General features: G+C 41.5%; 1 protein-coding gene across 1 annotated transcript in view; it reads right to left on the reverse strand.

Moving 5' to 3' along the window:
* The window catches only part of LOC126161999 (protein canopy 4), a 37231-nt gene extending 10208 nt beyond the window's left edge, over positions 1-27023 (reverse strand). The window contains exons 1-4 of the mRNA XM_049918206.1: positions 26477-27023; positions 24785-24911; positions 20785-20919; positions 4366-4450 (exon numbers count right to left, since the gene is read on the reverse strand). Coding sequence (XP_049774163.1) covers positions 4366-4450; positions 20785-20919; positions 24785-24911; positions 26477-26591 — 462 coding nt within the window. The 5' untranslated portion in view covers positions 26592-27023. The remainder of the gene's footprint in view (positions 1-4365; positions 4451-20784; positions 20920-24784; positions 24912-26476) is intronic.
* Between the last annotated feature and the right edge of the window lie 606 nt (positions 27024-27629).

Below are 27629 nucleotides of genomic sequence, written 5' to 3' on the forward strand. Positions count from 1 at the left end.
TTATTGTATGATTATATGATAGCGGAACAAACACTGGTAGCAGTTACTTCTGTAAAATATCTGGGAGTATGTGTACGGACCGATTTGAAGTGGAATGATCAAATAAAATTAGTTGTTGGTAAGGTGGGTGCCAGGTTGAGATTCATTGGGAGAGTCCTTAGAAAATGTAGTCCATCAACGAAGGAGGTGGCTTACTAAACACTCGTTCGACCTATACTTGAGTATTGCTCATCAGTGTGGGATCCGTACCATCCCGGGTTGACAGAGGAGATAGAGAAGATCCAAAGAAGAGCGGCGTGTTTCGTCACAGGGTTATTTGGTAAGCGTGATAGCGTTACAGAGATGTTTAGCAAACTCAAGTGGCAGACTGCAAGAGAGGCGCTCTGCATCGCGGTGTGGCTTGCTGTGCAGGTTTCGAGAGGGTGCGTTTCTGGATGAGGTATCGAATATATTGCTTCCCCCTACTTATACCTCCCAAGGAGATCACAAACGTAAAATTAGAGAGATTCGAGCGCGCACGGAGACTTTCCGGTAGTCATTCTTCCCACGAACCATACGCGACTGGAACAGGAAAGGGAGGTAATGACAGTGGCACGTAAAGTGCCTTCTGCCACACACCGTTGGGTGGCTTGCGGAGTATAAATGTAGATGTAGAATGTAGATGTAAATCATGTATTTAGCTTGTTTTCGAAACTTAAATTCAACAGGAATACACTGAATATCTGAGACTGAAAGATTACAATTTTAACACAACCAACTCAAGACAACTGCTGACGTCCATAGCCTTTGTGCAATAATGTGAGGAATTACAACAAGCCACACTGAATAGGCCTGATCCACAGCAGGAAGAGATGTGCAACCAGTGCTGCCCCCATGAGAACGTACCCCGTATTGACTTAAGTATGTTGTCAGCAGTGTCACCACACAGCCTTATACATAATTATCTTCTATCAGTGTAGTAAGGAAATTTCTAGCAGAATGTAAATAATTCAGAAGTAAAGCACCCCCCCCCCCCCCCCAACACACACCTGTACAATCGCACAATGCCGGCTGGGCACACAATGCCAAGATTGCAAACTGGCAGGTGGACAGGGGTCTTCATCAGGTGTGGTGGGTAGAGGGAGAAAGAGGCAGGAACAGAAGGAGGGTTGGGATCAGGTAGCTGAGGCTCAGAAGGAGACAGGTGTGCAGGATAGGAATTTGGAATAGAGAGGCAGGTAGATGCATAGGCTAGGAAATTATGAGACAGCAAAAGTTACTTGTCCCCAACCCTCCTCCTGCTTCCTGCCTATTTCTCTCTCTACCTCCCCCACCCTTTTGACTCCAGCAATAAAGCAAGTAATGTGTACCATAAACTTATGACTAGTGACAGGAAAAAGTCATTTTATTTTATTGCCATTTTTGGTGATATTTTCTCTATGTGTGTTAATAAATTTGTAATTTTTTGTCTTACTTAATTGTTTTCAGAGCTATGTAATCAATAAAAATATACCTTTCGAGTAGATCATATTTGTTCGACATTAAATATCAAATTTATTTCAATTTTTGAACAGAAAAAGAAATTTTCCCATGGATATTTACAGTCGTTTTTGTGTTATTTCACTGTAACTCAGTACTTTGTTAAGAATGAAGATGTACCTGTCAATTATAGTGTTATTTATTACACACTAGACATCAAATTTATTTACATTATTGTACAGGAAGGTAAATGCTTATAGTAAACCAACAGAGTTCCTCAAAGAAAAATTAACACTTAACTGTACATCAAAGAAACTTTTTCACATGAAATTATTGTCATTAGTTCTAAGTTCTCTTCTGAGACATTTTACCACCAGTCTGTTTGTATCTCATTACATTGTGAAAATAACCACTCCGAGTCTGTTTTTGAACACTGAACCCAAACTGCCTTCAATGCACCTGCAGCAAATTTTGGCTGTCAAGTTTAGTCACCTGCAGGCATTTGGCAATGTCCACAGTTCCTGCTGAAAGCTGCTGTTCAACTAAATTCTGCACATATTTGTATCCCTTCAGAATATCTAGCTTGCTAAGAGATGCTGTGGCAGGTAGACATGGAAGACTCTTTGCCCTGTCAACATTAACAAGTTTGTGATTACTGTCCTAGGGTTGAAACAGAATCCTACAATTGAGAACCTAGACTTACATGGGTTTGTAGCCAAGAACATCATCAACTTTGTTTGATGATGCAATCTGGAACATTTAAGCATTTCTCTCATCTCCACCTGAAAGGATATGCCTCTTCACTATAGTCAGAAGCTTGCTGATTTTCTCACCAAAAATTCCATCTGCCACAATAGCAATGCCATTTTCCAGCTGTTTAACTCTGAGTATAACTCATTCGAGACAGGATGATTTGAAGACTAAGTGCACCTTGATGTTTATCAAATAATTTGCATGTCCTTAATGAACACGGCCTCCAGAATAATTGAACTTACATTATCATTATACAATAAATTAACATAATCAATTTCTGCTTATCATCAATGCAGAAGAATTCCACCATGTCTTCAAAATATTCTGCTACATGAAGTGGCTGTGGAAAGCCAAGATTTCCAACACCAGAAGAGGAAATGCCTTTGTGTCCCTTTTCTTCTCTGGTAAAAACTGTAGATATAAATGTTTTCTATTTCTGGTATGCAGGAAAGCACTCTTTAACTTAGTTATAGTTGAGTTCAATTACAAAAGTTTCTCCAAGCATTTGTGACCAGATTCAGCTTGTGCGTCCAACACTGAACATGGCATAAATGGTCTCCTAAAATTGTTTCCAATGAATTAACACATTTATTCATATTCCTAGCACTGTCAGTTACAACAGCTTTAACATTCTCATATTGAATATTACAGTCTTGCAAAACACTCAATATTGAACAATCACAATGAGTAGATTTAACTGTCAAGAACTTGCACAGTCACAACAAAAAGTTTCTGTTAGTTCAATGCCTCAACTGTCTTTACTATCACAGCAAAAACACCACAAACTCTTGTCAGTAGTCTTGTCTGACAACACTACAACATCCTTCCTAGCTAGCTGGTGCATCATGTTATCCTTTCATTGGTTTTGTGTTGAAGGTACAACAGTTTCCACTCATCGTCTTCATGCATGGAATGTCACCAGCATCTTAAACAAAATTAACCTCACTGTTAGCATTAGATTTAAAAATAATTTAATTTAATTCTTTGCTAACATTTGTTACTTTAATAAATATACAGTGGCAAGCTGAAAACCACAATTTGATCATCATACTGCTTCATATCAGTGGCCACATCTTACCTCCAATGAATTCTTTAATCCACTGCCGAAAATCTTCATCTTCCAATTTGTGAAGTGGAACTTCACTTTCAAAAACTTTTGACAGTTCTTTGAGCCAGATATTAATAGTCATTTTTCTTTTTCTTAGTTACTTCAAACCTGCCACTAATCGAAGCTTGCCACTTTATCTGCACACTGGAATTCTTGAATCTATTCCCTTTGTGATTCTCAAGCTGCATATGTTTCAATACAATACCTTTTCTGTACCACGATATCTTGCTGTTGCACAATATTGTAGATTTATTGGAAGCATACAGACCATCAGCTTCAAACTCTTCCGTTGGCAGTAACTGCAGGCTTTGGCATTTTTTTACAGTTACAAAAACTGCTTCTGTGAATGAGATCAAAGTAAACAGCAAGGAAGCACAAGAAAACGTGGACACTGCTGTGATGTTCAGCTAAAGATGTGGAACACAGCAACCACTCTGCAAAACCAAAGATCTTGCAGTAAGATGGAATTTTTACTCACTCAATTCAGCTGTAAATAATTCACTTTCAACACAGAAACTCTTTCAACTACGTCACATGGCAATGTACACACAGTCCAGTCGTTATTAAGTAACATTTTCGTTGGTTAATATACGCAATGCAACCTGAGTTTACAACATGATAGGAATGGAGTATTTCATGCTCCAGGTAATGTCAAAGAGGTATACTCTATCTCTTTGGTCTTGCATCACACACTTTCAGTGCATTGTAGGAATCAATTTTTTCACAAGAAATAATCATTTTGAAGGTGAAATGCAAATGTCTACCTTAAGATCCAATTTTAATGTTAAGTAACTATCAGTTACCAATATTAATAAACTGCTGCCCTAAGATTTATGACATTTTTAATACACAAATTGGAAAAAAAGCCAAATTTTGTTTGTTAAAAATAGCCAATTTCATGATATGTTGCTAAGAACTGCCAATTATGCATTAATGTAACCCAAAATTTTTCTATCCTTACTTATGTCAATATTAACAGTTTACAAGTGTAACATATATGCATTAATTAACTACTTGTGACACAAAGAAAATGTATTTTTACTCACCTGAATTTTCAAGTTCGTAATTTCAACAGAAGGCTTATCCCACAACTCATATGGTATACCTAACTCCACTTTCACTCCTTTGTTTCTGAAATGAAGATGAGAAGCATCTCAATATGATTCTACAAGACTACATAGGACATATATAAATACTGTACTATAAATACTAACCACACAATATACCTGTTAACACACACACACACACACACACACACACACACACACACAGCGAGAGAGAGAGAGAGAGAGAGAGAGAGAGAGAGAGAGGGAGGGAGGGAGGGGGGGGTTAGAAGGGTTTCTTACTGTACAATATCAAGCATGTCTTACACTATCTGTTCAGTAATGACTGTTGATTGGTTGGTTTGTGGGATTGAAGGGACCAGACTACTAGGGCCATTGGTCCCTTTTTCCACGAACTTTAAACATCCACAAAGAATAAGAATAAATAATGGAGATGACAAGAGACAACACAGGACAAGAAAGACACAGACAGAGACCAGAAAAAAGGAATTAAAATCACAATGAGTGTGACGGTGGCTGACCATAGAAACAAAAAAGGAAAAGCCAACCACCAAGAAACGCACTAAAAACCCCAGTCTAAAATCATAGGCCAAAGGCCAGGCTCAACACAAAAAACGACAAACACTTAATTCAAGCGATAAAAACCCCCTGCACGAATAAAACTCAAAACTAAATCTGCCATCACAACATCATCTGATAAAAGTGCAGGAGTTAAAAGCGGGCAGTCCAACAAGATGTGGACCACCGTTAAAGCCGACCCGCAGCAACAAAGGTGGGTCCTCGCGGTGCAATAAATAGCTGTGTGTTATCCAGGTGTGGTCAATACACAGCTGGCAGAGGTAAAAAGAGTTCTTGCGAGAGACCCGCAAGGAGGAATGTCACGCACTGGTAGCCTCTTTGATGGCCCGAAGTTTGTTGGGTGAAGGAAGGGTGCGCCATTCTTCACCCCAGGTGCGAAGTACCTTCTGCCGCAAAACTGACCAGAGGTCACTCTCCAAAAGGCCAAACTCCAAGGCTGGTGCACCGACAGCCTGTTTGGCCAGCGTGTCAACACATTCATTTCCTGGCATGTCAACATGACCCGGGGTCCATACAAAGACCACAGAGCGGCCACAATTGACAAGATTAAAGAGGGACTCCTGGATAGCCATCACCACACGAGAGCGAGGGAAACACTGCTCGATAGCTCGTAAACTGCTCAGGGAGTCACTACAGATAATGAAGGACTCACCAGAGCAGGAGCGGATATACTCTAGGCTGCAAGAGATGGCAACCAGCTCGGCAGTGAAAACACTGCAGCCAGCCGGCAATGAGTGTTGTTCATAATGATCCCCTAGAGTAAGACCATAACCAACACGACCAGCAACCACTGAACAGTCAGTATAGACAATGTCAGAGCCTTGAAACGTGGCAAGGATTGAAAGAAAGTGGCAGCAGAGGGCCTCAGGAGGGACTGAGTCCTTTGGGCCCTGTGCCAAATTGAGCCGAAGGCATGGGTGGGGCACACATCACGGGGGTATATGCAGAGAGCCCGGAAAAGAGGTGGAAGAGGAAAAACCTCAAGCCCAAAGAAAACAGCTCTGACGCGAACCGCGATCGTACACCCTGACCGGGGCCGCTGTTCTGGAAGATGGACGACCGACTGAGGGAACAGGAGACGATAATTGGGATGCCCAGGCAAGCTACAAACGTGTGTAGCATAAGCGGCCAGTAGTTGTTGGTGCCGGAACCGCAATGGAGGGACACTTACCTCCAAAAGTATGCTGTTGAGAGGGCTTGTCCAGAAAGCTCCAGTGGCGAGTCGGATCCCACTGTGAAGGATGGGGTCAAGCAACTGCAACGCGGAAGGTGATGCCGAACCATAAGCCAGGCTCCCATAATCTAGATGGGACTGAATTAACACCTGGTACAGCCATAGAAGGGTAGACTGATCAGCACCCCAGCTGGTGTGACTCAAGCAACGAAGAGCGTTAAGATGCCGCCAGCACATACGTTTAAGCTGCCGAATATGAGGGAGCCATAGGATTGGGGAGAAGAGAAATTTGTGGCACAACTTGACTAGAAGAAGGGATCGGTTGGTAGGACATGTTTTGAGGCATCAAGGGATCACAAATTTAGCATTGGAGGGCAGCGTGGAGGGTAAAAATCGTATAGGGAGACCAAGAGATCAATACACTAAGCAGATTCAGAAGGATGTAGGTTGCGGTAGGTACTGGGAGATGAAGAGGCTTGCTCAGGATAGAGTAGCATGGAGAGCTGCATCAAACCAGTCTCAGGACTGAAGACCACAACAACAACAACAAGTCAACCGGGTATCAAAAACCAATCCCAAAAACCAATGGGTTTCCACCACAGCAAGAGGTTCGCTGTGAAGATAAAGCCGTGGCTCACGATGAACAGTGCATCGCCGGCAGAAATGCATAACACAGATCTTGGCAGCTGAAAACTGGAAGCCATGCGCCACAGCCCAAGATTGCACCTTGCGGATAGTACCTTGTAGCTGCCGTTCAGCAGCTGCAATGCCAGTGGAGCTAAAGTACAGGCAGAAGTTGTCAGCATACAAGGAAGCTGAGACAGAAATTCCCACTGCCGCAGCGAGCCCATTAATTGCAATTAAAAAGAGGCAGACACTTAAGACACATCCTTGCGGTACCCCATTCTCCTCAACTCTGGAGGAACTACGCGAGGTCGCAACTTGTACGCAAAAGGAACGAAGCAACAGAAAATTTTGTATGAAAATCGGGAAAGGGGCTGTACAGATGATAGACTCCAGGCACACCACATTATCGGCGGCACAGTGGCCCTTAGGGAACCCACCCTGAGACGGCGGCAGAAGGTCCCGAGACCCAAGTAGCCAACTCAACATCCGGCTCACTATGTGTTCGAGCAACTTGCAAACACACCCTCAACCCAGATATGGTTGAAAAGTTCTAGGAGGCGTTGCTGGCAGTCCACCGAGAGGTGTTTGAGCATCTGACAGTGGATGCGATCTGGCCCGGGAGCCATATCAGGGCAAGTGACTAGGGCACCTTGGAATTCCCACTCACTGAACGGAGCATTGTACAATTCAGGGTGGCGTGTGCAAAATAAAAGGCTCCGACGTTCCAACCGCTCTTTTAGGGAGCGGAAGGCCAGAGGGTAATTTGCAGAAGTGGAACTCTGCTAAGCGGTTTTCAATTGTGTCAGAGTCAGTATAGACTGCTCCATTCAGTGCAGGTACGCTGACGGGGGTCCGATAGCCATAGAGTCGCCTAATCTTGTCCCAAACCTGGGATGGAGAGGTACGGAGGCCAATGGTGGAGACATACCTTTCCCAGCACTCCTGCTTGTGTTGGCGAATGAGGCGGCGGGCTCGCGCATGGAGCCGTTTAAAGGCAAAGAGGTGTGGCAATGAGGGATGCCACTTGTGACATTGGAGTGCCCGCCCGCGATCTTTAATCGCCTCAGCGATCTCGGGCAACCACCAAGGCACAGTCCTCCACCAAGGGAACCCAGAAGAACAGGGAATGGCAGATTCTGTGGCAGTAACGATGTCGGTGGTGACCAAGTGAACCACCGCATCGATGGCATCATTGGAAAGATGCTCAATAATAGTGGCAATGGAGGTGAACAAGTCCCAGTCAGCCTTATTCACAGCCCATCTGCAGGGGCGCCCATAAGAGTGACAGTGTGGCAGTGACAGAAAGATCGGAAAGTGGTCACTACCGCACAAGTTGTCATGCACATTCCATTGGACCGATGGTAATAGGCTAGGGCTGCAGATCGAAAGGTCGATTGCTGAGTATGTGCCATGCGCCACACTGAAATGTGTGAAGGCACCAGTATTTAAAAGAGAAAGGTAGAGCTGTGCCAATACTTGCTCAATAATGCTGCCTCGGTCTGTTGCCACTGATCCACCCCACAGAGGGTTATGGGCATTGAAGTCGCCCAGCAACAGAAAAGGCGGCCGCAATTGGGCTATCAGCACAGCCAGGACATGCTGCGGGACATCACCATCCGGTGGAAAATAGAGACTGCAGACAGTAAGAGCTTGAGGCATTCACACGCGAACAGCGACAGCCTCTAAAGGTGTTTCTAGAGGGACACACTCACTGTGAAGAGAGTGAAGGACGTAGATGCAGACGTCACCAGATACCCTCGCATAAGTTGCCCAGTTCTTATAGTAAACCTAATAGTCATGGAGGGCGGGGGTTTGCATTACCGGAAACCAAGTTTCCTGAAGAGCAATGCAGAAGAAAAGGAGAAGGCTGAGAAGTCGTCGGAGCTCAGCAAGATGGTGGAAAAAACAGCTGCAGTTCCACTGGAGGATGAAATTGTCCATGATTGAGAAAGGCATGAAGGGACTTAGGAGGCAGATTACGACGCTGGGTCACTTGCTGCCACCGATTGAGTACCGACACGAGCAACATCCATCATAACTGAGGGACAGGCAAGATCTACGTCCTCAGCGAACGCCAGAATCTCCATCGCATCCTCAGACACAGAGCTTGTAGGTAGCAGTGGAGTGGGTGCCACCGCAATTTCCTTGGTCTTAGGGGTCTTCGATTTCGATTTCTCACGTTGTTCCTTTGGTTGCCCTTGCTGGGAGGACTTCTTTGATTCAGTCTCCAGAACTGAAGAGGACCGCGAAGCCCTATGACCAACTACCTGGGGCTTCTTCAGCCCCTGGTAGGTGTCTGGTTTGCCACTGGTGGGAACCTGGGATGGGAGTGACCCAAGGGATCCCTTCCTAGTGAGAGAGGCCGAAGAAGACTTACTCTTCTCTGGCTTAGAAGTGGGGACTGGTGTCCCCGATGGTTGGAGGGGGAGGGGGGGGGGCTGCTCCCAAGGTAGGTGGTGTGGGAGCAACAGGGAGGGAAGTGCCCCCCACCATCAAGGGGGCAGGTGTGGTTCTTCGGCTCTAAGAGCTGACTGTATGTGGTCTTGAGCTATAACTGGAGTGACAGTGGCAGCATAAGATGATGTCATACGCACGGGATGAAGCCGTTCAAATTTCCGTTTAGCTTCAGTGTAGGTCAGTCGGTGCAGGGTCTTGTATTCCATTATTTTCTGTTCATTCTGTAGAATCTTACAGTCCGGCAAGCAAGGGGGTTGGTGCTCTCCGCAGTTGACACACATGGGAGGCGGGGCACATGGAGTATCAGGATGGGATGGAGCACCACAATCGTGACATATGAGGCTGAAAGTACAGCGGGATGATGTATGGCTGAACTTCCAACACTTGAAGCACCACATAGGGGGAGGGATATATGGCTTGACCTCACCCCCCATGAAACATGGACCTTGCCATTGGTTGGGAGGTTTGCATGCCTCAGCGATACAGATAGCCGTACCGTAGGTGCAACCACAACGGAGGGGTATCTGTTGAGAGGCCAGACAAACGTGTGGTTCCTGAAGAGGGGCAGCAGCCTTTTCAGTAGTTGCAGGAACAACAGTCTGGATGATTGACTGATCTGTCCTTTTAACACTAACCAAAATGGCCTTGCTGTGCTGGTACTGCAAACGGCTGAAAGCAAGGGGAAACTACGGCCATAATTTTTCCCGAGGGCATGCAGCTTTACTGTATGGTTAAATGATGATGGCGTCTTCTTGGGTAAAATATTCCGGAGGTAAAATAGTCCCCCATTCGGATCTCTGGGCGGGGACTACTCAAGAGGATGTCGTTATCAGGAGAAAGAAAACTGACGTTCTATGGATCGGAGCATGGAATGTCAGATCCCTTAATTGGGCAGGTAGGTTAGAAAATTTAAAAAGGGAAATGGATAGGTTAAAGTTACATATAGTGGGAATTAGGAAAGTTTGGTGGCAGGAGGAACAAGACTTCTGGTCAGGTGACTACAGGTTTATAAACACAAAATCAAATAGGGGTAATGCAGTAGGTTTAATAATGAATAGGAAAATAGGAATGTGGGTAAGCTACTACAAACAGCATAGTGAACGCATTATGGTGGCCAAGATAGATACGAAGCCCACGCCTACCACAGTAATACAAGTTTACATGCCAACAAGCTCTGCAGATGACGAAGAAATTGAAGAAATGTATGATGAAATAAAATAAATTATTCAGATAGTGAAGGGAGATGAAAATTCGTGACCGGAATTTGTCAGTAGGAAAAGGAAGAGAAGGAAACGTAGTAGGTGAATATGGATTGGGGGTAAGAAATGAAAGAGGAAGCCACGTGGTAGAATTTTGCACACAGCACAACTTAATCATAGCTAACACTTGGTTCAAGAATCATGAAAGGAGGTTGTATACATGGAAGAACCCTGCAGATACTGACAGGTTTCAGATAGATTATATAATGGTAATACAGAGATTTAGGAACCAGGTTTTAAATTGTAATACATTTCCAGGGGCAGATGTGGAGTCTGACCACAATCTATTGGTTATGAACTGTAGATTAAAACTGAAGAAACTGCAAAAAGGTGGGAATTTAAGGAGATGGGACCTGGATAAACTGAAAGAACCAGTGATTGTACAGAGTTTCAGGGAGAGCATAAGGGAACAATTGACAGGAATGAGGGAAAGAAATACAGTAGAAGAAGAATGGGGAGCTTTGAGGGATGAAGTAGTGAAGGCAGCCGAGGATCAAGTAGGTAAAAAGACGAGAGCTAGTAGAAATCCTTGAGTAACAGAAGAAATATTGAATTTAATTGATGAAAGGAGAAAATACAAAAATGCAGTAAATGACGCAGGCAAAAAGGAATACAAACGTCTCAAAAATGAGATCGACAGGAAGTGCAAAATGGTTAAGCAGGAATGGCTAGAGGACAAATGTAAGGATGTAGAGGCTTATCTCATTAGGGGTAAGATAGATACTGCTTACAGGAAAATTAAAAAAGACCTTTGGAGAAAAGAGAACCACTTGTATGAATATCAAGAGCTCAGATGGAAACCCAGTTCTAAGCACAGAAGGGAAACCAGAAAGGTGGAAGGAGTATATAGAGGGTCTATACAGGGGCATGTACTTGAGGACAATATTATGGAAGGTGAAGAGGGTGTAGATGAAGATGAAAGGGGAGATATGATACTGCATGAAGAGTTTGACAGAGCACTGAAAGACCTGAGTCGAAACAAGGCCCCGGGAGTAGACAACATTCCATTAGAACTACTGACAGCCTTGGGAGAGCCAGTCCTGACAAATACCACCCTGTGAGCAAGATGTATGAGACAGGCAAAATACCCTCAGACTTCAAGGAGAATATAGTAATTCCAATCCCAAAGAAAGCAGGTGTTGACAGATGGGAAAATTACCGAACTATCAGTTTAATAAGTCACGGCTGCAAAATACTAACGCAAATTCTTTACAGACGAATGGCAAAACTAGTAGAAGCCGACCTCGGGGAAGATCAGTTTGGATTCCGTAGAAATATGGGAACACGTGAGGCAATACTGACCCTACGACTTATCTTAGAAGAAAGATTAAGGAAAGGCAAACCTACGTTTCTAGCATTTGTAGACTTAAGAGAAAGCTTTTGACAATGTTGACTGGAATACTCTCTTTCAAATTCTGAAGGTAGCAGGGGTAAAATACAGGGAGCGAAAGGCTATTTACAATTTGTACAGAAACTAGAGGGCAGTTATAATAGTCGAGGGGCATGAAAGGGAAGCAGTGGTTGGGAAGGGAGTGAGACAGGGTTGTAGCCTCTCCCCGATGTTATTCAATCTGTGTACTGAGCAAGCAGTAAAGGAAACAAAAGAAAAGTTTGGAGTAGGTATTAAAATCCATGGAGAAGAAATAAAAACTTTGAGGTTCACCGATGACATTGTAATTATGTCAGAGACAGCAAAGGACTTGGAAGAGCAGTTGAACGGAATGGACAGTGTCTTGAAAGGAGGGTATGAGATGAACATTAACAAAAGCAAAATGAGGATAATGGAATGTAGTCAAATTAAATTGGGTGATGCTGAGGGAATCAGATTAGAAAATGAGAGACAAAGTAGTAAAGGAGTTTTGCTATTTGGGGAGCAAAATAGCTGACGATTGTCGAAGTAGAGAGGATATAAAATGTAGACTGGCAATGGCAAGGAAAGCATTTCTGAAGAAGACAAACTTGTTAACATTGAGTATAGATTTAAGTGTCAGGAAGTCGATTCTGAAAGTATTTGTATGGAGTGTAGCCATGTATGGAAGTGAAACATGGACGATAAATAGTTTGGACAAGAAGAGAATAGAAGCTTTCAGAATGTGGTGCTACATAAGAATGCTGAGGATTAGATGGGTAGATCACGTAACTAATGAGGAAGTATTGAATAGGATTGGGGAGAAGAGATGTTTGTGGCACAACTTGACCAGAAGAAGGGATCGGTTGGTAGGACATGTTCTGAGGCATCAAGGGATCACCAATTTAGTATTGGAGGGCAGCGTGGAGGGTAAAAATCATAGAGAGAGACCAAGAGATGAATACACTAAGCAGATTCAGAAGGATGTAGGTTGCAGTAGGTACTGGGAGAGGAAGAAGCTTGCACAGGATAGAGTAGCATGGAGAGCTGCATCAAACCAGTCTCAGGACTGAAGGCCACAACAACATCACCTTCTCGGGTAATGTGTCACCCTCGAAGGCCAAGATGAAGGCACCGGTGGCAACCTGATTATCCCTCGGAGCCCGGTGGACGTGCCAGACGAAATGGACACCTCGTCACTCTAAGTTGGTGCGCAGCTCGTCATCGGACTGTGAAAGAAAGTCCCTGCGGAAGATAATGCCCTGGACCATATTTAAGCTTTTATGGGGTGTGATAGTAACAGAAACATCCCCCAGCTTCTTACAAGCGAGTAATACCCGTGACTGGGCAGAGGATACTGTTTTCATCAAGACTGACCCAGACCGCATTTCTGACAAGCCCTCCACCACCCCAAACTTGTCCTCTAAATACTCTACGAAGAACTGAGGCTTTTTGGACACAAATGATTCCCCATCAGCTCTCATACAGAGTAGATACCAGGGCGAATACGTCTTGCTGCCATTCATAGCCTTTCGTTCCTCCCATGGAGTGGCCAGGGAGGGGAACGATTTGGGGTCATAGATGTTTGCATTAAAGTGAGCCCTCGAATGCTTAGAGACTGCTGGTGGTTGGCCACCATCAAGAGAAGATGTACCATGCTTCATTGTGTGACATCGACCCTGATGCCACCTACTCTAACCAAGGACCCTCCTCACGGGTGCCACAGCAAGGACCACCCTGGCAGGATGGCCCAGGGAGATAGGCATCTACTCCTTGGCATATGTGGGGAGTTAACGGCACAGGCATCAGTAGAGCGATCCCTGTGTTGTCAGGGGGCTACAACCAACAGGGTACATGGCAGCCCCACCACAGCAGACTGGCTACCGTGCTGGATATTAGGTGGCAAGTGGTCCATGGTCGTCATCAGCGCAGAAAGCGACACTGCAGAGTGCATGGCAGAAATCACACCCAGGAATGTATCCTCACCCAAAAGATGGAGAGCGAGCGGGACTGCAATGCAACGCCGAATAAGCTGGCTAATGGTCTCAATGCACTATGGATACAATGCACCAAGTAAGGCGCCCTTCCCCATTTGGCTCGCTCTTCGGAATAATTTTGAAATATGGTGGTCAAACCCAAGAGGGACCATCACATAAGGGCCGAAACGTCTGAGACTCCTTTTACTCACCTCTTACGACAGGCAGGAATACTGTGGGCCTAATCTTACCCCCGAACCCGCAGGGGGGTGAGTAATGATTGTACTCACAACCCAAAGTACCAGCAAATATTGAAGAATATTAATGCTCCTCTTGTCCATGAACCACGTGAATACTGTAATCTCCGGAAACATCACCTACAATACTAAACCACTCTTCAAGTTATGTATCTAAAAGCTTCCAAGGGCAAAAAAAATTGGACTTTTTGTATTTCATATACTGATTGACCAAATTTAAAAATTTAAAAGGCTCTCATATACTGTTCATTAAGAGTTATAATCTTATATTAAAGGTTTAAGATAGTAAGACAAGTATTACAGTTTAAAACTGTATTTATGTTTTGAGGCAGCGTAAATCATGGGGCACACCCATATTATATTTGCCCAGGATTTGAGAATGGGAGCAATGAACTTTGCATATAATTTCAACCCTTTCTGAAACTGTTTCTCCCCAACATCCCCAGTAAAATTATGCAAGGAAAAAAGTTTAGTGCTTACTATATTTCAGTTGTTCATGAAGTGCAACCTTAGCAACAGGTCTGACATTTTAATTTATTATTTTTTTACTACTAACTACACTACTGGCCATTAAAATTGCTACACCAAGAAGAAATGCGGATGATAAACGGGTATTCATTGGACAAATATATTATACTAGAACTGACGTGATTACATTTTCACACAACTTGGGTGCATAGATCCTGAGAAATCAGTACCCAGAACAACCACCTCTGGCTGTAGTAACAACCTTGATACACCTGGGCATTGAGTCAAACAGAGCTTGGATGGCATGTACAGGTACAGCTAACCATGTAGCTTCAACACGATACCACAGTTGATCAAGAGTAGTGACTGGCATATTGTGACGAGCTAGCTGCTCGGCCACCATTGACCAGACATTTTCAATTGGTGAGTGATCTGGAGAATGTGCTGGCCAGGGCAGCAGTCAAACATTTTCTTTATCCAGAAAGGCCCGTACAGGACCTGCAACATGTCGTCGTGCATTATCCTGCTGAAATGTAGGGTTTCGCAGGGATCGAATGAAGGGTAGAGCCACGGGTCGTAACACATCTGAAATGTAATGTTCACTGTTCCAAGTGCCTTCAATGCAAACAAGAGGTGACCGAGACGTGTAACCAATGGCACCCCATACCATCATGCCAGGACATAAGCCAGTATGGTGATGACGAATACATGCTTCCAATGTGCGTTCACCACGATGTAACCAAACACGGATGTGACCATCATGATTCTGTAAACACAACCTGGATTCATCCGCAAAAAATGACATTTTGCTATTCGTGCACCCAGGTTCGTCGTCGAGTACACCATCACAGGCGCTCCTGTCTGTGATGCAGCGTCAAGGGTAACCGCAGCCGTGGTCTCCGAGCTGATAGTCTAAGCTGCAGCAAACGTCTTCGAACTGTTCGTGCAGATGGTTGTTGTCTTGCAAACGTCCCCATCTGTTGAATCAGGGATCTAGACATGGCTGCACAATCCATTACAGCCATGCGGATAAGATGCCTGTCATCTTGACTGCTAGTGATACGACGCCACTGGGATCCAGCACCATGTTCTGTATTACCCTCCTGAACCCACTGATTCCATATTCTGCTGTCAGTCATTGGATTTCGACCAACGCGAGTAGCAATGTTGTGATACGATAAACCGCAACTGCGATAGGCTACATCTGACTTTATCAAAGTCGAAAACGTGATGGTACGCGTTTCTCCTCCTTACACGAGGCATCACAACTATGTTTCACCAGGCAACACTGGTCAACTGCTGTTTGTGTATGAGAAATCGGTTGGGAACTTTCCTCGTGTCAGCACGTTGTAGGTGTCGCCACTGGTGCCAACCTTATGTGAATGCTCTGAAAAGCTAATCATTTGCATATCACAGCATCTTCTTCCTGTCAGTTAAATTTCAAGTCTGTAGCACGTCATCTTCGTGGTGTAGCAATTTTAATGGCCAGTAGTGTATATTCACAATACATTTTACAGACATTATCTAAATACACCATTGGATGTATTGTATCACTGTATGAAATATAGTTGAGAAGATATGACATCATAAACATTGAGATCCTTCAATTGGAGCACAAATTACCCCCACTATACTCATCCAGTGCTTGATAACAAGATCGCTTAGTGCCTTCCAAGAAACGTTATACATTATTTGAAACTTTTTCTCACTTACATACTTAGTGTCTAATATTTAACACATCAATTCATTTGTAAAATAATCAGAAGTATGATGCTGTTTTACACATCGGAGTTTGAGTCTCTAAAAAATCAGGGTTTAGTGGCAGATAGCAACAGGGTAGTTTATGAAGAACAAATGAAAGTTAATGAATTTTTAATGAAAATGAAATATACGAAAATTCAGTGTTTTCAATCAATCTTTATTTTGTACTGTTTCACTTGTTATTACTAACCATGATATGTTATTTTGGGTGTTTCAAATAGTATTTTTACAATATGATCAGTTAAAGGTACAGCAATGTGTCTTTTCTTTTAGATTTCATTTGATGCTAATGATGTTGGAAGGCTGCTTTAAATGTGAGCTCATATCTGTGCACTGGATTTTGCGACTTCATATTCCAACTTATATAAAAACTCATATATATAAATATACAACATAATATTATGAGAAGGACAAGATACTGAGTCGTAGATAGGCGCAATGAAAAGACTGCTTTACACTCAAGCTTTCAGCATTCACATAAGCAGAATTCACGCAATCATGATCACTGTCTTGGCTGCTGTTGCCAGACTCGGTGGCTGGAGCCATTCATCATCGTCTTGTGTGTGTGTGTGTTTTTTTTTTCTATATCAAAAGAAGACCTTTTGGCTGTGAGCTTAACTGTATGGCTGTCTTTTTGTTGTGCCTGTCTGGGAGTCAATGTCTCCTCTATATGGTGAGAAGTACTCCACCCTTTTCATAATATTGTTGTTATTCCATACTGTTTAATATACAGGCATAACCCATATCACTTCAGGCAGGGGGGTTACGTTCATAATCTTTGATGTTATTGAATTTACCATATGTTAAAATGCAGGAGTAGGTAAGAAACACAATTTTTTTTGTATTCTCCAAAAAACTTCCTGCCCCGATCTACAGGCCGCCACAGATGACACTGCGAACACCATTCTGACGGTGCAAATTTCGGAAATTTTTTTTAAAATGCTGCATCTCTGTAACAGTTCTAGATATTTTGTTACAGTTTTTTTATTTGAAAGATAATTGCTTTAAGATTACAGTGGTATCCTCTGTTTGGACATATCTGCCAAAGTTCTTTTAATGTCGCTTTTTGAAATTTTTTTTTATAATTTACAGAAAAAAAATTATTTTTCAAACATGCCTATCCAGAAAAGTTAAATATTTTTTCTGTGTATTAGTACCATGTAGTACTATATTCTCTGTAAGGGAGAGCTTCCACTTTTAAGTTGGACAGGTTTTGTTTTAAAGTTTAACTTTCAATGGTAATGTATGTCTTCACTTAAGTTGTTTCTCACTTATTTCTTGGTTACAGTGTGTATTTCTATTGTCTTTGTTGCAGTTACTTCTTTTCACTTTCTTTGTTGCAAGTTACTTCTTTTCACTTTCTTTGTTGCAAGTTACTTCTTTTCACTTTCTTTGTTGCAGGTTACTTCTTACACTCTGTTGTAGTTCTCTGTCACGGTTGTTCATTGCAAGTTTCTGTATTGTAATTGTTCAATGCTTCTAAGAAATCTGAGACCATCCAGTGAGTTCTGTGTTTTCAATAGGAATCTGACAATTGACACAGTTGCAGTGTGTTTTGTGAAAAGGGCTGTCTGAAATGCCTTCTGACTGGGGCCACAGGAGAGTGAAGTGTGCTGACTATTTGCATATCCATAAAAGAGTGATAATAAGACAAACAAAAAACAGACTTCGTTCAGGTTGGGACTAAGTGCTCTCATTTAAAGACTGTTTCAAAGTGACGACTTTTTGTGTTCTTAATGTTTTGACAGAATAACACCATCAACAGAGGAAGAATTAAATACTCTCAATCAGTCAACTACAAAGGTAAACCTAGATGTTACTACTATTAAGATGGTCAGTGAAATCGAGCCATAAGCTCTATGCATCAAGAAAGTGCAGAGAAATTACTAAAGCTATGAATGAACACACTACAGCAAAATTGACCACACTCTTCAAAACAGAAATTCCATCTTCAGAAGACAATGAACCAAAGCACTCCTGCACTTCTAGCCAGGAATTTTTCACAAATATCAATTTAGGCATTGAATATTGTGCATCCTACAGTGAAAAGATGCAAGTTTTAACTATTATATCAGTGAGATAAGAAAACAGAGACATTTTCAAAGAAAACAATTTTGAACTACATTCCATCAGTACCAAAGTACATGGTAGACAAATCAAGAAATGTGAGGTCTGTAAAAGGAGTCTTTGGAAGATCAGATCCCTATTATTGTCATCCTGTAGAAACAGCTCAAGTTCAGATAGTGCAGTCATTTTATCTGGAAGATAAATGGGACTATTCTCACCAGAGTGCTGGCAAAAAAGTCACTATAACCATAACCGTTGAAGGTCAAAAAGTTGTGAAAGTGAAGAGGTACACGACTCGCAGTATTAAAGAAACTTTTGGAATTTATAAGAACAACTTTACATAATGGAAGATCAAGATTTTATGCACTACAACGTAAGTGGGTAGTTCCTCACCAACCTAGAAATGTCTGTTTACATGTGTACTGCACAAATTTTGAACTTCGTGTGGTAACTTGAAGAATTTACTGGAGCACATAACATCTTGGTTGGGCATGTGAAGTCATTAGTAGTCTGTGACGTAAAGCGAGAGACTTGTTTGTTTCAAGAATGAGGTGACTACCCTGGAAAGGGAGGGCTGTCTTCACAGATACTTTGTCTGGAAGACGTAGCAGATAGCTCTGCAGAAATTACATATGCAACATGTGGGGAAAGAAACTAATAAAGAAAACTGTTGCCTTTGATAGTTTCATTGATGAACTTGATAAATGGTCTGTGGAAGCAGTAACACCCCAGCATCTGAAGAAATTGCAAAAGTGAAAGGGTGTGTACAGGCTGAAGAATTATGTTTAGTGCTTCACTGTGATTTTGCTGAGAACTGGTCTGTAATTCTCCCACAAGAAGTACAAGGGTATTATTGGAGCAATGACCAGGTTTCAATTTTTACAGGAGTGACATATTTTCAAAACAAGACCACAAGTGTTGCAGTTATAAGTGATGACACAGGACATCACTTAGCATATGCTTTGCTAGCAGTGGGCAAAATTCTTCAACTGCAAACAGGGGCAGAGCAGATCATCATTATTTCTGATTGTGCTCCTAGTCATTTTAAAAATCGTTACCAGCCGAGTAAGTCGCTTGTGCCAACTGACTGGGTATACAGTGCTACTGGTCATGTGAAGGGGCCTTGTGATGGTGTAGGAGGCCTGCTGAAGCACCATGCTACAAATCATAATCTTTCCAGACCAGATACAGCCGACATTCAGAATGCCGAGGATTTTACAAGAGTCGTGAAATCTTGTACATCCACAGCCCTCATTTTTTTTAGACAAAAGGAAATCCAAGAATTCAGTGAGCAGAAAAAAGAATGATCCAAACAAACTACTTCTGTGAAAGGAATTCAGAAGACACATTTTTGGAGTCAAAGTGATGGGCGAACTCATATTGCACGCACTTTAAAGATCAAGAAAGAAGAAATTTTGTTCTTTCAGCCAACACACCAAAACAGCAGGATAACATTCAGATTCACAACCTGAGAAGAGGGATGTTCGTGGTGTGTGTGTGTGTGTGTGTGTGTGTGTGTGTGTGTGACTGTGAATGGTGGATTGCAGAGATTATAGACACCAGTTATGAGTTAAACAAAATTATAGTGAACTTTATGCTACCACATGGACCGGCTGCTAGATATAGGTTTCTAGCTGAAGGACAGCAACAACACCATCAGTGTTCACTTCCTGTTCGCAATGTTTTGAAGATTGCAAGTGCATAACAAAGTGCACAGAAGGTGAATGAATTGAAACATTTAACTCTTTGGACCTTTCATATACATTTTGGAACCATTTAAAATGCTTGAAAACTGAGTCTCTTACTCATCTTTCAAAACTATAATATTGTTGAATAAGGCTAGGTTTCGATTTTTATGAGCCTGTTATGTGATAATTTGGTAACAAAACAGGTTCTATGCATGGCAAAAATTTCAATTGTTTATAAAACCTGTTCAACCTGAAAGTGGAAGCTCTCCTTTTCAGATACTAATCAACAGGAAAAAAAATTCAAAATTTTATGGATTAGCAGTTTTTAAAAGTTTTTTCCATAAATTATAAAAAAATTTCAGAATGCTATAGTAAAAGAACTTTGACAAATAAGTCCAAATGGAGGATTTGTTTGTAATCATAAAACCATTATCTTTCAAATTATATATATTTTTCAGAGACAAAGCATTTTAATTTTTTCCAAAATTCGCATCTTCAAAATGGTATGCGCAGTGTCTTCTTTGGAGGGCTGTATCTCTGAGCAGAATTTTTTTTGAAGAAAACAAAAACATGTGTGTTCCTTCATTTCATTTCAACATATGCTACATTCAATAACATCTGAGACTACGAAGGTAAGATTTTTTCCTAGCCTGCCTGAATTGATATGGACTATCCTACAACTTAATTATTTTAACATGTAATGGATAAAGTTACAATTGATAAATTTTGGTAGTACTTACACCAAACCATGAAGTGTCTGGAATGTCTGGCTCATTCCTTTTGCAAATCTGGTACTGTCACCCCTCTCCTTGTGGATGTTATACTCAAGAATTTTGTCACATATGCCTTCCAGAGACTCTATCAGGCGAAGTTCCCTGAAGAAATGATTAATTTTGTCAAAGGTGTGCCTTAATAAAATAACTTCTGCAACAATGGTGAAAACTACCTTCAAATTAATGCCTAGTACATGCTGCCCAAGAACAGGTGAATTCACAATTAAAGAACAAGAACAAGAAAAAGAAGGAGCCATCTCGGCCCTTAATAAAGGTTTGAATTTTGCTCCTACACCAGGTACTATACCCACTGTGGATCTTATCAGTGGAGTAGAACAGGCGGTACAGCATCTTATGCAGGATGACACCGACAAAGCAAGACTTATTACCAGTTGCTTTTTAGCCTCAGCTAAGACTCCCAAATCTAATATCAGTAGAGAGGAGAGAGAGGGGTTGCGTTTACTTAGGAGAGACGAAGATCTTCTTGTATTACCAGCTGACAAAGAAAATGCCACCGCCATTCTTAATAAAATCAAATATCATAGCAAAATGTGGTCACTACTGCAGGGTAGTTAGTACAAATGTCTTCAATGGAACCCAACTCTGACATACAGCAGATAAACTACAGAGCTACTGGAGAGTTCCGGTCTACCAGATGATGTTACAAAAAATCTGAGAGTCCGAGATTTTAGACCTCCCAGGTTGTACGAACTACCGAAGATCCACAAGGATAATGTTCCCTTGAGACCTACTGTCAGTGCAATTGGTTCTCGTACCTACAAACTGCCTAAACATCTAACAAAGTTGACGACTCCTATAGTCGGCCGTTGTGAACATCACATCAAAAACTCCCAGATGTTCATTGACAAAATCAAACAGCTTAGAGCTGGTCCAAATCACATTTTAGTCAGCCTGTTCATAAAAGTTCCTGCAGAGGACACTGAAAATGCTGGCAGAACTTTTTCCTCCTGAAACTATAAAGTTGCTCTGGCCTGTGATGATGACCACCTATATCTTGTATGGTAGTAAATTTTATGAAATGACAGATGGTATGGCGATGGGCTCTCCGTTGTCTCCATCACTGGCTACCTCTTTTATGGAGAAATGTGAAGAAAGTGCATTAAATTCGGCTCCCCTCCATCTAGCCTTGTTTTATCGTTTTGCTGACGATACTTTATGGTCTGACCACACGGCACGGAAGCTATCTAACAATTTATCAAAAACATGAACAGCATACATCTGAACATCCAGATGGACGGGCGTCTCTGCCACTCTGTGTAATGTAAGCCAAAGCATACTGATTTATATCTTAATGCACAGAGTTTCCATCATACTGTTCAAAAGAGAGCCGTATTCAACACGTTGGTATATAGAGCTAAAACTGTTTCTGAGGAGGGACACTTGAAGTCCGAAATTAACCATCTGAAGTACATGTTCCAAAAGGATGGCTACGGTGCATGTGATATGAAGGCAGCGTTCTCCATAAAAAGGAAATATCAAAATGCTGCACTCTCACAGAATTAACCACAGATCGCAGTTCTTCCTTTTTTTGGCACTATATCCAGTAAAATAGGAAGAGTCCTGGGTAAACGGGGTATAAGAGCGATTTTTCGTCGTCCTTAGACAATTAAGACAATGCACCCTGTTAAGGACAGTCTCAGCCTCAGGGTCCCTGGAATTTATCACATCCCCTGTGAGTATGGAAGCAGTTATATAGGACAGACCATGCGTACCGTTTCTGACCACTGTGCAGAACACCAATGGCACATTAAAAACAGAACTACAGAAATCAGTGATTGTGGAGCACAGCCTCACTAACAAACATAAAATACTGTTTGATGAAAAAAAATTTGTCCCATGCCTCCACATACTGGGATTCTATTTGTAAGGAAGCTGCTGAAAAAAGAATGAGCAAGAAGAACTACCGTGGTAGCTGATATTATCCAAGCAGTGTATGGGAACAAGTGTTTGATGGAGAGAAGCACCAGAGATGTTCCTTGAAATGTTTACAATCCCACAGAAGCAGTGGCACCATCAGCACAGACATTCACACTGTCTGTGACAGCAGTATGTAACAGGCGACCTATTACAAGCCAACCAATCAGAGGCCATCCACGGGCTATATAAGGCCACCACAGCAGCAGTGAAGACAGTCAGCTGCGCCTGACAATGATAATGGAGGCTATCATCAAAAGCTCGAGATTTTAGTCTGAATTGATGCGGCAAGAAAATCGACAATGATTTACATATCAGTGCCATCGGAAAAGACTTCGTTCTCATATTCTATAATATTCAAACTTGATTCTTAGATTCCAGTGTAGCTGCAACCTCAGAAATTGGGACACTTCAAAAATAATCCACAAAGTTTCTGAAATGATCATTGGGCTATGGTAAATGATTAGTCCACCATCACAGAAAGTTTTCCTCTAGTCATCAGTATGTTACCAGAGCCAGTTTTCCTCCAGTGACAATCTGTAATTAACTTTATGAACCACAACAGCCAGATTAATAATAATCAATATCATACTATCCATGGTGTAAACAAAAGTAATCAATTCGTATCTTCAACGGAATCACTCCATTAGATTCTGAGATTCTTACTGGCTACTGTATACTATCACATAATTGGCCACAACCAACAGAAAGAAACTGAAAACAGCAGCACACAGCAGAAGAACCGCTGACACCAAAAGTGCATTTTAACCAGCAAAGAAAATGTTATCAGCATGCTACTGTCTTGACACCTTTGTCATCAGTGTTTAACACACAATGCCTTATGGTCAGAGACTATTCCCATGTGTGTTCCATTTTTAGCTATGGAATCAATTTTTGTGTTCCCATACGTGAAACATGTACGGTCTTCAGACTACACAAAAAAAAGCTACTAGAATAATAGCTATAAATAGCAATCAGGCTTCCTGTAAAGATCTGTTTCAGCTGCTGGGGATTCTAACTGCACCAAATGAGTACGTCTACCAACCTGCTGTACATATGAAGAACATCAGTAATTATGTCACAGACAGCAGCGTTCACAATCATGGAACAATAAGAGCCAGCATTAACTTACATTTACCACTGATGGTAAGTAACGAAAAATCACAAAACAGCATTTTCAACTATGAAATAAATTTTTGTAATGAACTGTCCAAGAAGTTTGAAGAGACAACTAAAACCCAAATGTTTAAAAAGTCTGTTAAAACACAAATTTTGACTAATTCATGCTACAAAGACAAGGATTATTTAGACGCCAGAGATACAAACAGTAACACCCTATCATTCCTTAACATAAAACAACTGTAATTCTACAGTAAACTGTCAGTTTAATGATCCTTAGTGTAAAATCTTATTCCCAGGACAAGTGAAGGACAATCCTAACCTTTATCAATTCTGTTGAGCTCAATCTCTCATTCATAGTGGTAAGGTGCTGACAGGTTTTTCCGATGGGCCACAGGGACAATACGAATAATTCAACAGCATGCAAGGTTCAGCCATAGTGTACCCATCTGTGCGTGTGTTTGGAGGGGGGGGGGGGGGGGGGGCATAGTGACCAGTGGAGTGGTATGATACATATGAACAATGTTAAAACTTTTTCTGAGAAGATAATCTTACTGTATGCATAAATTAGTATTTTTAATAACTGTTTCCTTTATCAATTACAATGACAAGTGTGAGACCACTTTACAAAAGAATTATGGATGAATGCACAACTAATTAGCTAACAGATCAGAATTCACAAGACTTCCAATGAAATAATATTCTTATGAGGAAGAGGCATATTGCTTGACATAACAATATAAACATTTACTGTGGGTGTGTGTTTGTGTGTTTTCTTTTTGCAAGTAAGCTGTACTACGTAACCATTATTGAAACCATGTAGGATACCGAAAAATAATGTACAGTATGGAACATTCAAATCTGCATTAGATTTTGAACATCACTAGTATGTAAGGGGGAAAACTTCACTTACGATTTTTCATATTTGTACTTCTTCTTTGGTTTCACATCATCTAGAGAATATCCTATCTCCAGGACATCACGCTTTTTTCCCGTTTCTTCAAGTCGAGATTCTAGTTCTACTGCAAGAACTTTGCATACTGAAACATTTCCAGACAATTAAACATCAGAAAGAGAGAAATATATTTATAACATATTTTAATAAAATCCCACCTAGTTTCTGGTTATAATTATATGCTTTCATCTTAGAGGCCCTCCATTGCATTGCACCTGCTCAGTAACATTCTTAAAAATGTTTAAATGTTTTGATTGGAAGTCAGGTGATCGCACATTTTTACTTGGCCCATGAGTGAAGACCACTGGCAGCATGAGCTACCAATCGATGCGTAGTAGATTGGCTGCCGAGACAAGCCTTGCCTCTTTTTCCCATAGCAGCCAACTTACAGCGTGTAAAAGAAACAAACACGTAAAGGATTACATCACAGCAAAAGTGGCAAGAGAGTTTATGGCGAGTCACGAGAAGGGCCAGGTACAGCCTATTTGCTTATTTTGGAAATAATATTAACAATCACTATGCACAACGCCACACACTGATCATCACTATATTCACAACATTAGTTTATTGTTAGGGTACAAATACTGTTACATACCTAAGGATGGTGCAAGTATAAACAATCCGGAGACGCATGAATTCAGCTCACAAAACAATCACAGAAGGGCCAAGTAAAAGTGTGCAAACAGTACACACAAATGTGTAAATAAAAAAGTTCCCAAAATTTGTTGCTTAACCTTCAGGCGACAACCATTGTTTCATTTCATTTTGCTTTGAAGCAGGTATCTCTAGCTCTACCTAGCCATGACATTAGGGTGTTGTGGCGTGTGGATGACATTATGATGCAGAGTAATGAATTGGTTTTGTTTGATGGTGCCCGTGTGTGTGTGTGTGTGTGTGTGTGTGTGATTTAACTGGTTTTGTAGCTAATGTTAGTTACCTTCTATTCAGTGCAAATCTGGGTATCTGTGCATGTTTCCTTCACGTATTATAATCGAAAATTAAGTTAATCTCTTTATCTAACTTCCACGTTCTATTTTTCCTCTTAATCGTTACTTTACTCTAATTTGAGTAATCTATGACCATAGCATGTTTCTCCAAAATATCACTTGTTCTGTTAAAAGGTTTACCCATAATAATTTCTGTTTGTTGTGTACACCAGTAAGTTAAATTTTTAGCATCCATCAGCAGGATATGTATCAGGTGCTTGTTGTTTTACCTGCTATGTAACTGCTGTATAATTGTGTTCCTGTGGCAGAAGCATTACTCCCACAGTACTACTTCCACAAGTACTGGCTCGCACTCTGATTTGACAAAACAATTCCTTAAAGCGGGGAGACTTTACACCAATTAAGCTGATCAGTTTCGAAATTCATAAACTTATTAATAAAGCCTGATGATTATATGCAAGGTGATATTGGACTTAAAACGTAGCGTTTACAAATGAAAGAGAAATATTTATACACCGTACAAGATATATTATATAAAATTTAGTAATTAAAAAAACTGAAGTTAATTTATTCAATTACTAGTAGCACCAGTGGTAATGTTGAGATTCTGTAAATAAATATTGCATGAATTTATCTCTAGAATTAATTTAAATCATGTGGAAACTTGACCAGTTTTATTCCCGTATCGCCTATTCCTACTAACCTTCACATTTGTTTGCATACTTCACGCCTTCATCTTCTTCAGTAACTCCGGCACACAAGTTCGTCACCATAAGAACGGAGAACAGAATTACGACCGCAATATCCATAGCTAACATTTACCCAGCCTCCAGTATCACGTTCCCATAAACATACTTCCGACTTCATATACCTTTCTCCAAGTATTGTTTTATCGCCTGCTCTTGTATGCCAAGTCTTACCTTTCTTATATTGGTTACAAGCGATCTCACGAGCACTCAACAGAATTTGTCATCAAACACAACCTGGGCTAATCGACGAACACAAATACCCACAATTGTCATCTGTCGACTTCCCCTAGACGTCAACGGTACACGTGTTTCTGCTTCGAATTATTTTTACTGACGCATTGATTGAAAATGTCATATAGTGCTAACTGTCGTTACTTTTCCCTTAATTATTAGAATAATAGTTTTCTTTGTGCACAACAAATACACTCCAAATATCAGCAATATATTGTTCCCCCACCATCGCAGTGACAAGTTAACTGTCCTATGAAAACACGTGCGCATATTTCCTCGACCAAAGATAAGTCGCAACAGTGCACTCAACCAATCAGAACAAGTTACCATCACCCAATGAAAACGTTCGGCGCGAATCGACTGGAAATTAAATGGTGACGTTTACAAAACATTCGTGCGTCAGTAAATAATTGGAAAAACGAAAGAAAGAAATATCCGCAACCAAACAGCTAACAGTTGCAAAAGCCACAATTCGACCCGATTCGGCAAACCGTGAGACTGTGTGTTGCCTCCTTTTATCCCCACGAAGTCATGTAATATTTCGTGTTCATTAATGTTGTACTGTGGAGTTCATTGGATGTGGAACTGAAGTCTATGGCAGCGTAAACGTTGAGCACCATCGAGATGCGACAAAACAAAGATTAATCTAGTGGCCAGCTTTGCTGCCTCTGGATCACGGGGTCCCGCGTTCGATTCCCGGCCGGCTTGGGGATTTTCTTCGCCCGGGGACTGGGTGTTTGGTTGTCCTCATCATATCATAATCATTCGAGACGTACCGATACGGGAAATGGAAAGATTTTGAACATGTACGGGCGCTGATGACCACGGTGTTGAGCGCCCTACAAACCATCATCATCAAAACAAAGATTAGCCATG

This window comes from Schistocerca cancellata, chromosome 2, assembly GCF_023864275.1.
Source record: "Schistocerca cancellata isolate TAMUIC-IGC-003103 chromosome 2, iqSchCanc2.1, whole genome shotgun sequence".
Classification (NCBI taxonomy): Eukaryota; Metazoa; Arthropoda; class Insecta; order Orthoptera; family Acrididae; genus Schistocerca; species Schistocerca cancellata.